The sequence below is a fragment of the Xiphophorus couchianus genome, chromosome 23 (genome assembly GCF_001444195.1).
Source record: "Xiphophorus couchianus chromosome 23, X_couchianus-1.0, whole genome shotgun sequence".
In the NCBI taxonomy this organism is placed as follows: domain Eukaryota; kingdom Metazoa; phylum Chordata; class Actinopteri; order Cyprinodontiformes; family Poeciliidae; genus Xiphophorus; species Xiphophorus couchianus.
The window spans coordinates 6,779,520-6,794,630 of record NC_040250.1 but is presented as its reverse complement, the minus strand read 5'-3'; the positions used below and the strand labels follow the sequence as shown (position 1 = coordinate 6,794,630).

General features: G+C 38.2%; 1 protein-coding gene across 2 annotated transcripts in view; it reads left to right on the top strand.

The window, feature by feature from the left end:
* kdrl (kinase insert domain receptor like) overlaps positions 1 to 15,111 on the top strand; it is a 56,533-nt gene that overhangs the window by 15,395 nt on the left and 26,027 nt on the right. For both annotated transcript variants that reach the window (XM_028009070.1, XM_028009071.1), the window contains exons 5-13: positions 2,335 to 2,485; positions 2,558 to 2,694; positions 2,774 to 2,945; positions 3,054 to 3,180; positions 4,023 to 4,186; positions 5,753 to 5,915; positions 9,511 to 9,625; positions 13,168 to 13,276; positions 14,215 to 14,505. In XM_028009070.1, coding sequence (XP_027864871.1) covers positions 2,335 to 2,485; positions 2,558 to 2,694; positions 2,774 to 2,945; positions 3,054 to 3,180; positions 4,023 to 4,186; positions 5,753 to 5,915; positions 9,511 to 9,625; positions 13,168 to 13,276; positions 14,215 to 14,505 — 1,429 coding nt within the window. The remainder of the gene's footprint in view (positions 1 to 2,334; positions 2,486 to 2,557; positions 2,695 to 2,773; positions 2,946 to 3,053; positions 3,181 to 4,022; positions 4,187 to 5,752; positions 5,916 to 9,510; positions 9,626 to 13,167; positions 13,277 to 14,214; positions 14,506 to 15,111) is intronic.

Below are 15,111 nucleotides of genomic sequence, written 5' to 3'. Positions count from 1 at the left end.
CATGAACGAAACTTTTTCCCACACTTACTGTGTGGTCAACATATTTTTTCTCAAGTAAAAGTAAAAAGAAGCCATTTAAAGAACTTACAAAAGAGTATAAAAGTATTTGGTAAGAAAGCGACTCTTGTTCTGCAAAAACACTAAATTTTGCAATTTTTTTTTTGTCTAGTTTCTACTGTAAATATCTTAGTGGACTTGAAGTAAGACAAAACTAGCTTACAAGTAACTTTGTAGCAAGAAACATAACCTTGTTTTAGGTCAACAATTCCTTCAAATTTATGAAAAAGTCCTAGTTTCATTGGCAGATTATTTCACTTACAATAATAAATTTTTCCCATGTCATAAATTAAATAATCTGCAAATGGATCTAGTACTTTTTCATTATTGACTTAAAATAAACTCTTATTTCTTTGTGAAATTAAACTTGTAACAAATATATTTGCACAAGAAGCATTTAAACCAAAAAACATAATAAAATATTGTGTTTTTGCAGTGTGATCAAAATATTCGTAATTTAAAATTTAGAAATTACATCATCAGATGGACCAAAATATAAGGTTATGTGGAAATGTTGGTATTTTAAGAACCAACATGAAACAATTGATATAGATAACATAATTACAAAAAATCAGGCAAAAATAGTTGTTTTTTCTTTCAATATAAAACTTTAAGAAGAAAAACTGCAGGTGTTTGTCCGTGTTTGGTGAAAACAAGATCATTTTTTGTAGTAAAATTAACCGGTCAAGAAATTATTCAGGTAAACTGTATTTTGGTAAAAAGTCTCCTCAAACCATCCATTATTTAATATTCAAAAATGACATCATCAGATGGATCAAAATATAAAGTTATATGGGAGTTTTGGTATTTAAAAGATCAAAATGAAAATAATTCATGCACATAACATTACTACAAAATCAGGAAAATGTTTGCAAATCATTTAACACCATATGAAACTTTAACACAAACTGCAGGTGTCTTTGTTTAAAACATGTCTGTTCTTCATTCAGTGGGCAGAGAATCCAGAAATTTTAGTCAAGTAGGTTCTTCATACTAAGATTAAATTAAAATTAAAAAGTACAGCACAGTAAAAAATACTCCTAAAAGTAAATGTTTTCCAAAACCTTGCTCCATCCAGTAAATGAGCAAGCTCCGCTGCGGTAAACAGAGTCGTGTTGTCTGCTTCCTGTGAGGACAGGAAGGTGCTCCAGGAGCTCTCATCTGCAGAAATAGACCCTGGGACCAAATTTAGCCTCGTATCTTGTCTAAGCATCAGGAAATGTAACAGAAAAGAAACAGCACAAGGTTCAGGAAATGGCAGGTATAAAGCATTTAACAATATCCATTCATTATTTCATCTAAAGTTTATCACATCAGAATCTAATGGCACAGATTGTACAAACTTCCTGTTTTTATTACAACTATGACACCGTTCCTTCCTTCCTTCCTGGCCTCCTTACTTCCTTCTCATCCTTTGCCTCTTGTCCCAACCCAATGCTTGTCTCCTGACTTGAGAACAAACAGGAGCAGGCACGTACAGCTTTGCCAGACTCTGTGCTCCACTTGCATGAATGATTGCAGAGGTCACGCTCAGTATACACAGTAAAACTAATTAGATGCTCACTCTAGCAGATGTTAGTCCCCAGGTGATCTTAGTAAAGCAGAAGTTACATATTAAATGAAGTTGAAAGCTTTTCTTTGCAGTCAGTGATGTTTACCAGACATATTTTTCACGTCTTTATATGTCCATTTGTGTCTGTACTGCTTCTAAAAAAACCACAAGCACTTAAAAAGCCACTTTTTTGCCAATAAGTTAATGTTTTTTGGTGTCTGAAAAATGAGCCATGTCAAAAACCTTCCTATTAAGTTGTACTGCACCGTTACCTAGCAACCCCAGCAGAATTCTGCCCGTTACCTAGCAACCCAAGCAAAGCTCCAGCATATTTGGCCATCTAATTTTACCACATTGTTTGCTGGAAAGAGTGTTTTGTTATCGACTTACCATCCAGAAACCACTTGCTGCATTCTTGTTGGTTGTGCAGGAGGCTCTACTGAGCCTTTTCAAAGATGTACGGTTGTATAATTGCGCATGTGTTTGCAGCCATTTTCACGTGCAAGCGTAGGGTTTGGGGACGTGGCCAGCAGCAGCAGCTTATGTTATTCCATAGCATTTCATTATGAAAGGAGCTCAAAATAGGCAGAACTGAGCAGACTAAAATTTCATCATCTAAGAATGATTTTATGCAAAAAAACATAAATTTAACTAATATGTTTTATGCATCCTATAGAGCTTCAGTAGGCTGTTTAAAACAAATGACCTTGCCTTTATCACTACAGAATCCAAATCTTTCAAGAGAAACGGATAAAGAGAAGGTGTGGGATCCCAAAGTGGGGTTCAAGATTCCTTATGCTTACTATGAGCTGCTCACCTGCAGCACTGAGGTCGGTGGGATTCACTTCCACTCCTCCTACATTCCACGTAAATTCTGTAAGTTTAAATTTTATTCTGAAATTTGCTGAAAACGTAACATTTACTAACATATTTTCCTCCGTTCTACAGCTACAGATGTAAATGATTTAAAAGTCACACCAGATCGTGTCAAAGTGTTGGTTGGCGACACGCTTGTCCTGAACTGCAGCGGGGAAACCAGCCCAAACGGAAGAATAAAATTCACCTGGGATTTTCCGAAGCTTAATGTAAGCAAGGCCTGGCTTTGTAAAAGTGACCGTCAAAACGTACAGTAATGATGTTTATGATGCTTTTTCCCCCCCCCAGGAAAATCGATACCATACGACCAAAGTCGATCTGACACGTGATCGTATTATCAAAATGAGCAAGACTTTGGTGTTGCAAAACATAACAATGGAAGACAGAGGAGTGTATCTCTGCAAAGCTGCGACTGATGCAACAATATACTACAATGCTTCAGCAAGAGTAACTGTCTATGGTAAGCATGATGTAACAGGGGTTCTTCTGTAATGATATGAGAATAATTTGAATATTATCCATGTTGGAGTGGGTTTTTGTTTTATTTATAATTTCTCTTCTGCTGCAGAGCATCCATTCCTCAACATATCTCATAAGCACAGCAATAGCGGCGTAGTGATTGTCCGAGAGGATACAAAGAAGGTTGTGTTGGAGCCCAAAGTCAAAGCGTTGCCACTACCAGACGTGATTTCATGGTAGGTTACAGTTTACAAGAAAACAAGCGGAACAAGGTTTTCTGGTCAGACGAGAACACGATTTGACCTTACATGCAAGTTCTTTGTATCTGAAAGCTAATTGTTCGTCTATGGTGAAACATGGTGGACGCAGCATCATGCTGTGGGAATGTGTTTTGTTATCCATGAACCAGAAAAAGACTTGAAACTGGGACAATACCATGGAAAATGTCTTGTTATAAGTAAAACAATCTGCGAGTGGAACTAGTACTTTAAAAAAAATTATATTAAGTAATTATTTACTTAAAACAAGCTCCTTTATCTTACTAATAAGTTAGTTTTGTCTTATCTCAAGTTTAGTAGGATGATTTGCACTGGACCAGAAATACTTGGTTAGATTTTGTTTTGTAGCAGTGAGAGCATGTTGACGATCTCCTACACTGCAAAAACACAAAATCAAGTATTTTTGGTCTAGTGCAAATTATCTTAGTAAACTTGAAATAATATGTAGCAAACTAAGTTAGTTTACTAAAGTAAGTTAATAAGCCAACATAATGGAGATTACAAGTTAGTAAACCTGCAGACTAACAGGTTAGTTTACTAAACTTAGGTAACTAAGTCAACTTAGTAAGCTAACTTAGTTTAATAACTTGTAAACTTACAATCTGGTTCAGATCGTAAGTTATTTTTGTCTTATTTCAAGAGCAGTAAAATAGCTGCACTTGAAACTAGACCAAAATACTTTGTAAGATTTTGTGTTTTTGCAGTGTATGCAACTACATTTCAAAAATCTGCTTCAGATAACAATAACAATAAATTATTCAATCATCATGACTACATTTTTTTCTCCCTCCAAATGTCAGGTACAAAGACGGCGTCGGCATTTTTAAGAACTCAACCTGCTACAGGATGTCCAACTACAGCTTGTCCATCCTTGAACTGAAGCACAGGCACTCTGGGGTCTACACCGTAACCGTGGGCAGCCGGGACGTGTTCAGGAATCTGAGCTACACTCTGATCGTTGAAGGTAGGCCGGCGCTGGGCTGCGCTCTGAGGTAATGCGGACTGAGGCCCAGCTGCTCTGGACGGCAGGTAGCAGCTCCAGAATGAGAGGAATTTGGGGGCTTGTTGTTTCCAGCGCTGGATTGACGTAGCTCGGGCAGCTGTTGTTGATTACTGAGGCTCTTCTGAAGGGCCAGAGCGCTATTGTGCCGCTCGCATGTGCATACACAGACAGCGCTGCTCACAGAAACAAAATGTCCCATGCTACAAGTACAAGGACCTGGGTTTCAGTGTTTTGATGACTTTATGAGCGATGCTGGTAGCCGTTAACACTTGAGGCTGTAAATATTTTAGGCCTGTTATGGGTAGTCTGCTTTCTATAGAGAACAGAGAGGTACTGCTTGCCATGGTGGGGGGGAGAGGGCGCAACTTTTTCTATTGGCTTCTTTAAAGTTTTCTGAGAAATCCCGATGGCGTGCCAAAAAGTGGAAAAATTGGACCCCTTCTGGCGTGTGTAATCTTTATTTATGATCCCTGACTGTTAGGCTTTGTGCCAGTTTTAGTTATCGGAATGACAAAAAAAAGGAAGTGCTCAGACAGAAATAAACAAAAGTAAAGAAATATTTCTGGCAACGATTAGAGAGCTGTGTGGGTTTTGATTGAAGTTATGAACGAGCAATAGATGCTTGTTGGATGGATGTGGGATTTTTCACAGTTCATACTTCAACCTTGTACAACTAACAACTATTTAAGTAATTGATTATGCTATCAATCATTCTGATGATTAATCAACCAATTGAATAAAAATGGGTACATTCTGTTTTTTTCTTCTTTTGACCACTTAATCCTTTTCTTTGCGATACAGCAACGCATTTAAATACGCAAATAAACAATTCAGATTAAACATTTTATTAAAATGCAATAACGTAGCATTCCTTTGGTGAAGACTTGATCATATGTAGCAAAAGATGCATCTCCATCTAAAAAATACTTCCAACATCAACATGTGAAATGCTCAATGCTTTCTGCATCAATACAGTTCAGGACTGATCTGGTGATTATTTATCTATTAACTGATTAATAATTTGATAGCAAAAGGTGCTTAATATGTGGGGTTATTTTTGTTTATTTGGGGTTTTTTTTAAATAAAATTTGAACTAGGAAAATCTAAAATGTCCCCCTTGGGGATCAACAAAGTATATTCTTCTCTCCTCTAATCACAATTAATCAAAATGAATCACAACTAATCACGATTAATCCTATTAATCATTTCAGCCCTACCGCTTTGTGAATATTTAGAAATTGCTGAGTGATCTGGACAACCTCCTGAGTTGGCACAAGTATCTTGATCTGTTGCTCATTACACGGTTGAATCAATGACCGATGTGAGCTTGAGGTCACAAAAAGGTCGCTCTCTGACCTCCAGCCCCCCGGCTCTCCAGCCGTCCTGCCATTCTTCTTCTGCAAAGTGTCTAAAGGACAATTGGACTCAAGGATGCCTTTTTCCCTCTCAGCTATCCATCATGATTGTCATTTTTCATTAAAAGACATTATGGAATACCCCAACTTGTTTCTCTCTCTTTCCTCGCAGTTAAGCCGACTATTTCTGAGGCGGAGCTCTCCATCCAGGACGTGCAGCCCTACATGGCTGGCAAGCAGCATCAGCTGACCTGCACCGCCTTCGGCGTGCCGCTACCCAGCATCACCTGGCTGTGGCAGCCATGTCACACCAGCACAACAGTGAACAGTGAACAGTGAGTCTCCATCTTGGCTTTGTTTTCAGTCACGGTTCTGCAGCTTCCCACTCGACAAAAAACCTTACTGGAAGCTAAAACATCAAGTTCACAGAGGTGAGACCAAATCAGTGTTCACTTTATCTTCAAGTCCCAAGTCTGAAACTTGGGATTTCAAGTTCTTTCGAGTCTTCTTTCTTATCAACTGGTTCAGGATTATGATGGGGACAGAGATGATGCTTTCTGACACAGATCCGTGCTCACTATACACCGGCAATCCTGAGCTAACACGCTGCATTTTAAAACGAAAGTGTAGCCTAAATGAACAGAAATCAGATCAAGGACGCACTTTAAGAAGAACTCTCTTCTAAACCTGATTTCATTTAGAATAACAAGAATTTCATGTTCTGTTTCTAAATTTCAGAAAAAAGCTACATCTGTGCACAAACAATCATGATTCTCTTTTTTTATTATTTCAGAAAAACATATTTATACTGATATTTGAAAGAAAATAGGGGTTTTATCTTTAATTTAAGCTGTAATGAAAGAATGAAATAATTATGACCACCAAATTCACTACAAGCTAAACCAAGTATTAGGAAATGCTTATTATAGGAAACTGAGTCACCGTTCCACCCTGGGTAGCCAATATTGCAACACATCCACTCTGATTCAGCTCAGTTTGTCCCCGAAGATGACAAATAAATCAAAAGATGGAAACATTCAAGAACTGCCCTCTCCTTTCTGGTCAGTATGTCCGTGGGCTGAATGAGAAACATGGGGGAAATATATTAAATCTCAGATTCCTGGAGCTGAACAGCGCTGAGTGACTTTGCACGAATGCCGGCCTGGAAGTGAACCTGCGAAAAGAATAAATATTAGGACATTTACTGAGGTCCTGGCCTGTTGGGGGTATCAGCAAACCTTGGAGTGCTAAAATCGGGAAAACAATGGGCCAATACATTTGGCATATCAGCCTCAGACTACGCTGACAAAAACAACAAAGTGGACTGAAGGAGACTAAATTATGTTTCATGCTAGATGATTTTAATCTGCAAGTTTTTACATGTTCTCCAAGAACAATGTGTTATTTATGGATTCCTGATAAATCAAAGCTGAGGTCAAACAAAGTCTGAGTGCAGATCTAAGCATAATCGAGGCTGGCATCAGGAACAGTGGCTGCACTGTGGTGACCAGCTAATGAGACGGAGGAACAACTGCAGCCTGGTGGGAGGCCAATTGCACAAAAATGTTTGTTTTATACAAGCGTCACACAACACAGAATATGTCACTGTAAATCCAAAATATGGCCCTTCAAGCTCATACCTCAATCTTGACGGAGATGTATTATACAAAACATCTTCCATTTGGATCCCTACTGCTTCTAAAAACAGTCACAGCACTTTAAAAAACACAAACAAAAGCAGCCACATTTACACAATAAGTTAATATTTTTTAGTGTCTGGAAAATGAGCTGTTTTTTTTTAAAGCCTTCTGAATGTAACTTCATAAATCAGCAGGCACTTCCTCCTTACCTAGCAACCCCAGCGTAATTCCAGAATGTTTGGTCAGCTGGTTTTATATGCATTCAAATGCAAATTCAAAAATACTTTATTGATCTCGAAGGGAAATTAAATGTTGTAACTCATACTAATTCAAATTCTTCAAAGAGTTGTTGTAGGCAGGAAAGATCTCTTGCAGCAGTCTGTGTTACAACAAATTAGAGGAAGCCTCTGACTGAAGACTCTCTGCTTTCCCCAGATATGCTCTGCCTGAAAAGACTAGTGTTTTATTGTTGACTTGCCATCCAGAAACCACTTGCTGCTTTCTTGTTGGTTGTGCAGAACGCTCCACTTCTGCTTTTCAAAGACGTACGGTTGCATAATTGCGCATCTGTTTGCAGCCATTTTCATGTGCGAGTGTAGACATTGAATTGGTGGGTGTGGCCAGGAGCAGTTTATTTGGGTTTATAGTGAAAAGAGGCCCTAAAACTACTCATAGGCAGAACTAAAATCTCCTCATCTAAGAATTATTTAAACTGTACGGAACAGGTTTTGTATTGCCCCTAAACCCGCCCTAAACTGTTCAAGGAAGCATAATAGGTCACCTTTAATCTTTTGGAGAAAACTCTGGGATTTAGAGGTGACGAGGGAGCAAAACATGAGGATGTCTTTATCACCAGGCTGAGGAGTTATCAGCTGTTCCCAGCTGACCGTCGAGGTTTAGGATCGGCCTTATCTCCTCAGTCCAGAGTGCAGTGATTCCTGTGCACAGCCCTTCCTGTCGCTACTGCTGTTTCCTCCTCTCCTTTTTGCCTCATCAGGTTAATTGTTCACCAGAAGCAGTGAAGGGTTTCAGGGATGAAGGTTAGGGGAGGTCGGCTCAAATCAAATTGTCAGACCCAATCCAGACCTGGACTGTTCCCAGATAGTTTTCTCTCAAAGGAGTCACTCAGTTTAATGAGCAACTTCTTTGCATTTTGGGTTGTAGCTCATGATAGGCGTTTTCATTTTTGACGGACACTGAAAATAATTTAAAAGCGTGGAAAGGGATGCTGCGGTGGCGCAGGGGTTAAGCACAACCCACATATGGAGGCCTTAATCCTCGACACGGCTGTCACAGGTTCGATTCCCGGCCTGCTGACGTTTGCCACGTGTCTTCCCCCTTCTCTCATTACCCACTTTCCTGTCAATTCACTAAATGAAGGCCACTAGAGCCAATAAAACAAACAAAAAGTGTGGAAGGAAAAGCAATCAAAGCAAAAGATTGTTGAATTATCCATCACAGACAAAAGTGGTGAATTCAAAGTCCACAGCTCAAATTTAGTTAATAAAATTAAGATTTATATGATGTTTTTCCTTTAATGAGTTGGAGACTTAGGGGAACCTTATGGAGAGATTTAAAAAGACTCTGTTGAGAGTCCAGTCTGTCTGTAATCCACCACATTGAAACCAAATTAGTTTCCGTCAGTACAAGTCTGTTTTATAGTAGTGACTGATGCAAGTCTCACTTTTCTCTACATTATCAGCCAGTGTTTTACTCCTGAGATTTAAACCTAGATGACATTATTCTGACAACACCTTTCATGCAATTTAAACTCTGTTCACTGTTAGTTTCCTCATAAGAACATTTTTACCTAAACGATTGTTTCTAAGCTTATGGATATTTTGCACTGACTACAAACACATAAACAGCAGAAAATGTTGTGTAATTTACACTTTATGCTCACAAACAACAGCTGTGGTCTTGGTGTTTAATCATTGCTCAATTTATCTTTCCTAATTCACTCATGTTCATAATCTTTGTTGCAAAACTGCTTGTTTGACCCACATCTTTATCACCAATGAGTATCCAGAGATCTTTTTAAAATAAATAAACCAAGTTTGATGTGCAATAGTTATTTTAACAATGCAGATTGGAAAGGGTTTTTGTAAAACACAGCTTTGAAAAACACAGAAAAGGTCAGTTATGATCTATAAATGTTTCAACTGTTCTTATTTCTCTAGAATATGATGATATTTCCTGTTTAGCATTCTATTGATCTAATCTTTGCAGGATAAGTTTGCATCACTGAAAAATGCAACATATAGAGTTTTAAAACTTCTTTTCTTTGCAGATGCATCTCCGACAATGACCCAGTCCCGGTGACGCTTAATGAACAAAGTAATAATTTCCACAACTTGATCGCCAGTATAAATGTCGAGACAGAACTGGTCCAAGAAAAAAACAAGGTATGTACTAAATTATTCATTTCTAAACAGCTGATGATTAATTGGTTAATTTTGTAATCCTGTGTGACCACAAACAACTAAATATCCTCCTCTCCCTTAATCAGCACAAAACCTGTTTATCTTCATCTATGCAGTTAAAGAGACGTGATTTATTCCTCAGGAATACTCAGGAAAACATGAGATACTTAGGCTGCTTTATTGCTATAGGCATAAAAAAGCCTCAGCCAACTTAAACACAAAATTTCAACACCCGGTGACAGTTTGAGAGAGAGAAAAATATCTTCAGACCATAAAAATGCAGCAGAGAAAATACTTGCACTGCTTTTAACATCTGACTGACATCTGAATGACTTTTCGCTGAGTTCAAACACAGAGCTGCTGCGCAAATCCATCTGATTCAAATGAAGTCTGCACGCATTCAGTCCTACAGCTTGTGAGAAATCACACTCTGAAACATGTGTGCATTTCATTTATTTGGGACGTCCGTGCATTTGACCTCTAAATGGCAACGCCTGAGGCTAGCAGTCAGCTAACCTCATTGCAAAAACACAAAATCTCACCAAGTATTTTTGATCTAGTTTCTAGTGACAATGCCTTATTGCACTTGAAATAAAACTTCAGCAAGATACTGGTGCTGGTTTAAGCCAATAATTGCTTAATATTAATGAAAAAGTACAAGTTCCACTAGTGAAATGCTGGTTTTACCGCTGCATGCGCTGTACAATGGCTGCTGGAAAAGACAAGTGTTTTGTTGTTGACTTAAAATCCAGAAACCTCTTGCTGCTTTCTTGTTGGTTGTGCAGGAGGCTCTACACTGTAAAACATTTAAAGGTGGATTAACTTGAACATGAAAATCCACCTGCTGCCTTTTAAAGGCAATTTAAGTCAACAAGACAATTGTGCTCAGAAATTAACATCCATGAAGTTGATTTAACAACAAGACACAAGTTGTCTAAACATTATTTTCAAGTTTTGATATATTTAATTATTCATTAGTTAATGATTAATCTTGAATTGTAATTTTTCACTTAATTTTGCAATTTAAACCAAATATTTTTTTTTACATTCTGGAAAAAGAAAAACTGTCTTCACAGAGTTAAACAGCCACATTTCTCTATTATTTCTACTCACGATATCAAGTTATAATTATTTATTTTACTTCAGAATAATTAAAATTCTTGTTTCAAATTGCATGAATAAAATTCCTGATCTGATAATGAATTTTATTAAACATCACAATGAATTCAAAACATTTCAAAAACATTTAGTGTGAATAGAACATTGTCCGCTTTAAAATAAACATTTGCCTTAATAAAACACAAGAGTCGGATCAATGAAACGCACAGGATACAGAAACATGCCGCTAAGCATTCTGGGAAATAGTTCCCACTCCTGTCTTTTTCTTCTTTCCTAAAAACGTTAGTTTATTCAACTCTTGGAGGTTTGACAAAAGTTAACACAACTTATTACTGTAAGTTTATCTTTCACAAACTCACATATTTAGATTGGAAAAGTAGGAGATAGCAGACATGACTAAATGTGTCAAATAAATGTTTTACAGTGTAGGTCTGCTTTTCAAAGATGTATGGTTGTATAATTAATTTAATTCTGAAATGAACTCAAAATAAGCAGAACCGATCATCCAAGAATGATTTTGTTCAAAAAATAAAAAGCATAATGAACATGTTTTGTGTTGCCCATAAAACAATCCTAACCTGTTCAAGGAAGAAGAATAGGTCACCTTTAATTAACTGTAAATTTATCAAAGGCACTGTGCATCACTTCTAATATTTCCTTGACATTAATGGGGCGGCATAACTAATTTACACATGCTTGTGGCCAGTCGCTGGTATTTTATGAGGGTTAGGACTGAGGGTCAATGATAACAAGCCGCGGTTTAAAGAGCGAGGGATTTGTTGGCAGCAAATTCCTCTCTGTCAGCCCACATAAATCGTGCCGGCCCGTGAATAAGAACACAGTCGGGGCCGGGCCTCGGAGCGGGCCCAGTGGAAAGGCGAAGCTCGCCCAGCTCACAGTATGAGGGAAGACGTTGGCCTGGGGGGCAGGGGGGTCACGGTGCGTCTGGTCAGGTCAGCTCTTGAGGAGTGTGAATGTTTTCAATCTCCGGTTGCATCATGGAGGGTAACATAATACGATAAGACCATGTTTTTACAGATGACATTTCAGCCTGGATTGGCCGACACGATCCAACTTTAATCTTTCAGTGCTGCCTGGACGTTTTAAGGGGCTGAAACGGGTTAATTTAGTCTAGAGCGAACACAATGGCAGTCCAGGAAGTTATGACCCAGCATACACCAGACAATCCTCCTCATTGTAGCTCAGTGCCAAAGAAAACAGATGTTCACAAAAATGTTAAACAGAACCCACAGCCATCTGGCTCTCATCCAAGCTGCAGTTATTATTTTGTCTATCTAAACCATTAAAATGTTGTATTTTTTGTAAATTGAGTATGTCATTAGTGCTGCTTTCCAGGAAATGCACACTGTGCCCCAGCTCTAGGCCTGTAGGCAAAGGTTTGAGGGTGACTCAGTGGGCTTTAAAAATCCAGATGCATCCGTTCATTAGCTTCAGGACTGATGAATGCACAAGTACAGCCCACTGAAATAGACTAATGCAGGCAAGTAGTGATTGGACAGCGTTTAGGTAAATGTTCAACGTAAAATGAAAATCTAGAAATCTTCTCTGGAAATGTGTGGAGTTTAGAAATGAAGAATCTGTGTTGATATTGAGATTAAATCACACAGAAACTGGTTGGAGGTTTGATGATCTCCCTGTGAATGGGTGGACCCTCTCTGGGTACTCCGGCTTCCTCTCACCTTCCTAAACCGTGTCAGGTTAACTGGTTGATCTAAAGTGTACTGATTTATACTTACACTGGTTCAGGTTTGTGAAATCACATTAACGGTTAAATACGAAACCACGCCGCATTTTTCAGATTTTTATTTGTATCACATATAATTTTTATTTTATTATAGTTATAGCTAGATTCCTGGTATGAATACAAAATCAAACTATATTTTCTCTTTTCTTTTCTTTAAATAAAGAACAATGTGTAAGAAATAAGACACATCAAAAAAAGGAGGCTGGATTAAATACATTTATACTTTTATATTTCGAAAACTGTACAAATAATTATCTAAATATATATTATGCTATTTGAATTATGAATGTGAACATGTTTGACATAAATAGGTGAACTAAACTAAAGTAAACTAAATTGAACAGAAATAAAGTGAAATAAATTAATTTAAATTTAACTGAACCAAAGTAAACTAAACTAGTGTAAACTGAATTAAAGTAAAGTGAATTAAAGTACAACTCACTTTAATCTACTGAACTGAACTGAACTAAAGTAAACTGAACTGAGTAAAGTAAATAAAAGTGAACTAAATATTGAAGTTGGATAATTTGCTACATGACAACTTGTAGCTTTCTTGGTGACAGAAGCGTAAAAGAGAATATTCTTTATAATTCTGATAATCTGTTTAATTATTGATTTTAATCTGAATCATTTCTCGTAGACTGTGAGCACCCTGGTGATCAGAGAGGCTCGCGTGTCTGGACTTTACCTCTGCCAGGCCCAGAACAAACTCGGCACTTCCAACATGACTCTCCCATTCTACGTTAATGGTAAGTGTCGCTCAAAAAAATCGATCAAAAATTGTTTCAGCACTAATTGCAAAGCGCTGGATTATTTCAAATGGACTGCAGTGCTCGCTTTAATGAACTGCAAGAGCGGGAAAGGAATGCACAGATTGTGTTGTGCAATAAAGAGACCAGAGGGGGGCATTAATTGAAAACATCTTCCACTGTAGCTGAACGGCCCGAAAGGGGGAAGAGAGGCGAACGTGTCCTGAGCCATATGGGGCGGTGTAACGGCACGCGTTTAAAAACAACCATGAATAACTGCATTCCTGCTCCGGTGCCAGCAGGTCATTCCTCTTTCTCTCTCAGCCCGTGTGCACGAGTGCGAGTTTACTTTTTATGTGCATCTGAGCGTTTCCAAATGTTTCCCAAAAGGTTGTCTGTTGAGACGGTTATGTAATAACAGCAGAGATGAGGTGTTGGAATAAAGCAAAACACTTTTTTTGTTTTTTTAATCAAAGTTGAGCAAATCACTTCTCCTCATGAGCAGAAAAAGCTTTTAAAAATTGAATAACCTGCAGGGTTATTCGATTCCCAGGAGGCACTCGGCTCTCCTCCTGAGGTGAGGAAGATGGAGAAAGAAAAAAAAAGAGAAGAGGACAATTGTAATAACATCTGTCTTCAGAGGACAGAGAATGCTTTCCAACAAAACTGAATAAACAAGCACAGTCTGGTTCCCGTGGGTCACATAGTCAGTCTCGCTCCAGTTGGAGCACAGAAGTGCCGTCAGCCACGCTTTTCGCCAACGTGCTTCCAATTAATGGTGATTAAACAGGAAACAACTTCAAATGTGACATTCCTTCTCTTCTGACAAGCGGTTTATGGTTTAAAGAGCACGGCTAGTGAATAATACTGCTGACGGCTGAACACCTTTGTAGCTGGGGAAGATTTATGAAAATGATGCAAAGTTTTCTTCTATTTAGATGAACCAGAGGAAGTCACCATCGAACCTCGAGCAGCCATAGAGGGAGACGACGTCACCCTGACCTGTAGGGCGACCCGTTACCTCTACACAGGCCTACGGTGGCTGGACTCCAGGAATAAAACAATCACCACCAACGTATCCAACCTCCGGGTGGACCGATACTCCATTTCCATGTCTCTCAATGTGAGCAATGTGTCCGAAAGCAGCACCGCAGGGTACCAGTGCCACGCATACAAGCTGCCGAAACCGAAAAAGTCCAAAGTCAAGATGGCCGCCTTGGAGTTGAAAGGTAAGAAACGACATTTCCATCCTGTCTGAGTGTTATGTCAAATAAAGTACCACAAGACAGGATCTTAATTTGAATAGAAATAGTTAATGTGTCAATAATTAAATAAATTATTAAGTAAACATGCATGAAAGTTACTACTTAATGTTTAAATCATGTTTATATTTATTTTATGGTTCCTGTGCCAAGAAATAATTTAAACTTTCACCACAATTTGTTAGATAAACGTTAACATCTGTTTGGTCGACATGAACAGCATGTCAGCTTCAGTCCAATTGGATTTCCAGAGTAGTGGTAGCCTCGCCCACTACTTCTGAGTATGGATAACATTAATTCAGTATGTGTTGCAACAAGACAGTGTAATAATTAAATAGTGGAATTGGTGCACATGATTTTTGTGAATGAAATAAACATTTATTTAACCTATGCATTATGCTCATACTGCATATTGCTTTTCACTACTTGTGTGAAACTTTATATCTGCTACTCCAAATGTCCCTTTTGCTGGGCTCCAATAGAGATTGTTTCTATTTCTAAATTGGTTTATTTTAATTGACTATTGACACATTTAACTACCGTACTCAAGGACAAACTAATTTAGTCTGACAA